Below are 2500 nucleotides of genomic sequence, written 5' to 3'. Positions count from 1 at the left end.
ACAGTAAGGTGTATAAGCCGACATTTCTTATAACAGACAATCTTGCAAGGTATGTTAAGAAAAATAAAAGATTGGTAATATATTTTCATATAAAAACCTTGCTTCGGCTATCATGGGCATAATTAGTTCGTATAAAGGAAAATGATTATTTTATGCTAACAAAACATCTTATCAAATAGTTCATTATATAAATATAGTAACTGTTTCATCCTCGAAAGTTGAGATAAATGCTGTCAAGAACCTGTTAGGAAAATGTAAATGCGTTTGTCCATCTTGAGTTCGAGGTTCAGTTGTAGAAGTCGTCGTCGCTCGGCTCGTCAATCGTGATACTCGGGTGCTGCTGCAGGAGGATGGAGGACACTTGGTGGTCGCTGTCGCCCTCTCCGGACTCCCCAGCGGACTCCGACTTACTCCTACTCCCCTGGTCGTCGTCGCTACTCTTCTCGGTCTCTTCCTCTGCGCTCTCGTCGCCGGATTTCTCCTTGTCTTCGCTTCCTTCGGTGTCCTCCTCGAAGTCGTCCTCGTCAGCGGCGGAGCTCGAGTCTTCGCCGGGAGAGGGCAGCGACGCGCTGATGCTGGGGCGCCGACTGAGCCTCGGCAGCGGGGACAGCCTCGTGGTCTCCCTGCCGCGGCGACAGCTGGCCGACGACCTGCTGGACGGCGAGGGGGAAGGGCTTCGACGGTCCCTGTGGAGTGTGGCGGGAAGGAGGGCGTGAATACGTGTCATCTACTCCTTCACAGCGTTCGTACATCGCGGAAATACAGTAGATACGAAAAAAGGAAACAGCGGTGACAAATCATTATCACCTTACTCCCGCAGAATCGTACATACCGAGGACTTGAAATAGGCAGTTTGATGAAGATACGAGAAAAGGAAACAACGAAGAAGTGACAAATTATTATCATCTTTTCCCAGCAGAATCGTACATACCGAGGACTTGAAATAGGCAGTTTGATGATTGGCACACGAGGGCTGCGTCGGAGGGCGGGGCTTCGCGACGCAGGAGGAGGTCCGACGCGAGGCACACGACAGCGTCCGGCAGGAGCGCGGTGCTGCGGAAGGGAGGCTCCTTGAGTTTCTCGTAAAATCTATCTGTTTCCTACATTTATACACATAGAGAATAAAGCGAGAGAGAGAGAGAGATACACGGTTGCCATTCCTATAATTTTTCAGAATTTCTCAAACATTACCTCCAAAGACTTTCTAATATATTTACCCACAAAAACCCAATACATTTCCAGGTAAATCTAAGACAGCCGCGCCTATTAGTTATTATAATTTTATTCTCCTATCCCCTTCAATCTTGGGTGACCCTTGGAGAATTGGGGGTTGAAGGTGGGAGGTGGGGGAGGGGGGGCACACACAGAGGAAATAGCAGAATGAAAAGTGAAATTTTTAAAGAAAAAAAAATGCAAAATCCGAACAAGGTACCGGCGCCGTTGCGAGATACGCCGGTGTCAGTGTTGCCGAAATCCCGACGACATTTCTCATCCTAACCTAACCTAACCTAACCTAACCCTCAACCTAACCTAACCTTACCCTCAACCTAACCTAACCTAACCTAACCTAACCTAACCTAATCTAACCCTCAACCTAACCCTCAACTTAACCTAACCTAACCTAACCCTCAACCTAACCTACCCTAACCTAACCCTCATCCTAACCTAACCTAACCTAACCCTCAACCTAACCTAACCTAACCCTCAACCTAACCTAACCTAACCTAACCTTACCCTCAACCTAACCTAACCTAACCTAACCCTCAACCTAACCTAACCTAACCTAACCCTCAACTTGACCTAACCTTACCCTCAACCTAACCTAACCCTTAACCTAACCTAACCTAACCTAACCTAACCCAACCTAACCTAACCCAACCTAACCTACCCTAACCTAACCCTCAACCTAACCTAACCTAACCCTCAACCTAACCTAACATAACCCTTAACCTAACCTAACCTAACCCTCAACCTAACCTAACCTAACCGTCAACCTAACCTAACCTAACCCAACCTAACCTAACCCTCAACCTAACCTAACCCTCCACCTAACCTAACCTAACCCTCAACCTAACCTAACCTAACCCACAACCTAACCTACCCCTCAACCTAACCTAACCCTCAACCTAACTTAACCCTCAACCTAACCTAACCTAACCTAACCCTCATCCTAAACTAACCTAACCCTCAACCTAACCTAACCTAACCCTCAGCCTCACCTAACCCTCAACCTAACCTAACCTAACCTAACCCTCAACCTAACCTAACCCTCAACCTAACCTAACCCTCAACCTAACCTAACCCTCAACCTAACCTAACCCTCAACCTAACCTAAGCTAACCTTACCCTCAACCTAACCTAACCTAACCCTCAACCTAACCTAACCTTACCCTCAACCTAACCTAACCTTACCCTCAACCTAACCTAACCTAACACTCAACCTAACCTAACCTAACCTAACCCTCAACCTAACCTACCCTAACCTAACCCTCAACCTAAC

General features: G+C 47.1%; 1 protein-coding gene across 1 annotated transcript in view; it reads right to left on the bottom strand.

Moving 5' to 3' along the window:
- Positions 1-2500, bottom strand: part of LOC113816001 (ribonuclease E) — a 12418-nt gene that overhangs the window by 214 nt on the left and 9704 nt on the right. Inside the window, exons 5-6 of the mRNA XM_070137511.1 lie at positions 932-1053; positions 1-686 (exon numbers count right to left, since the gene is read on the bottom strand). The exon at positions 1-686 is cut by the window's left edge and continues 214 nt beyond it. Coding sequence (XP_069993612.1) covers positions 287-686; positions 932-1053 — 522 coding nt within the window. The 3' untranslated portion in view covers positions 1-286. The remainder of the gene's footprint in view (positions 687-931; positions 1054-2500) is intronic.

The sequence above is a fragment of the Penaeus vannamei genome, chromosome 23, assembly GCF_042767895.1.
Source record: "Penaeus vannamei isolate JL-2024 chromosome 23, ASM4276789v1, whole genome shotgun sequence".
Lineage (NCBI taxonomy): Eukaryota > Metazoa > Arthropoda > Malacostraca > Decapoda > Penaeidae > Penaeus > Penaeus vannamei.
Note: the sequence above shows the minus strand (reverse complement) of the source record. Positions and strands in the feature narration are given on the sequence as shown.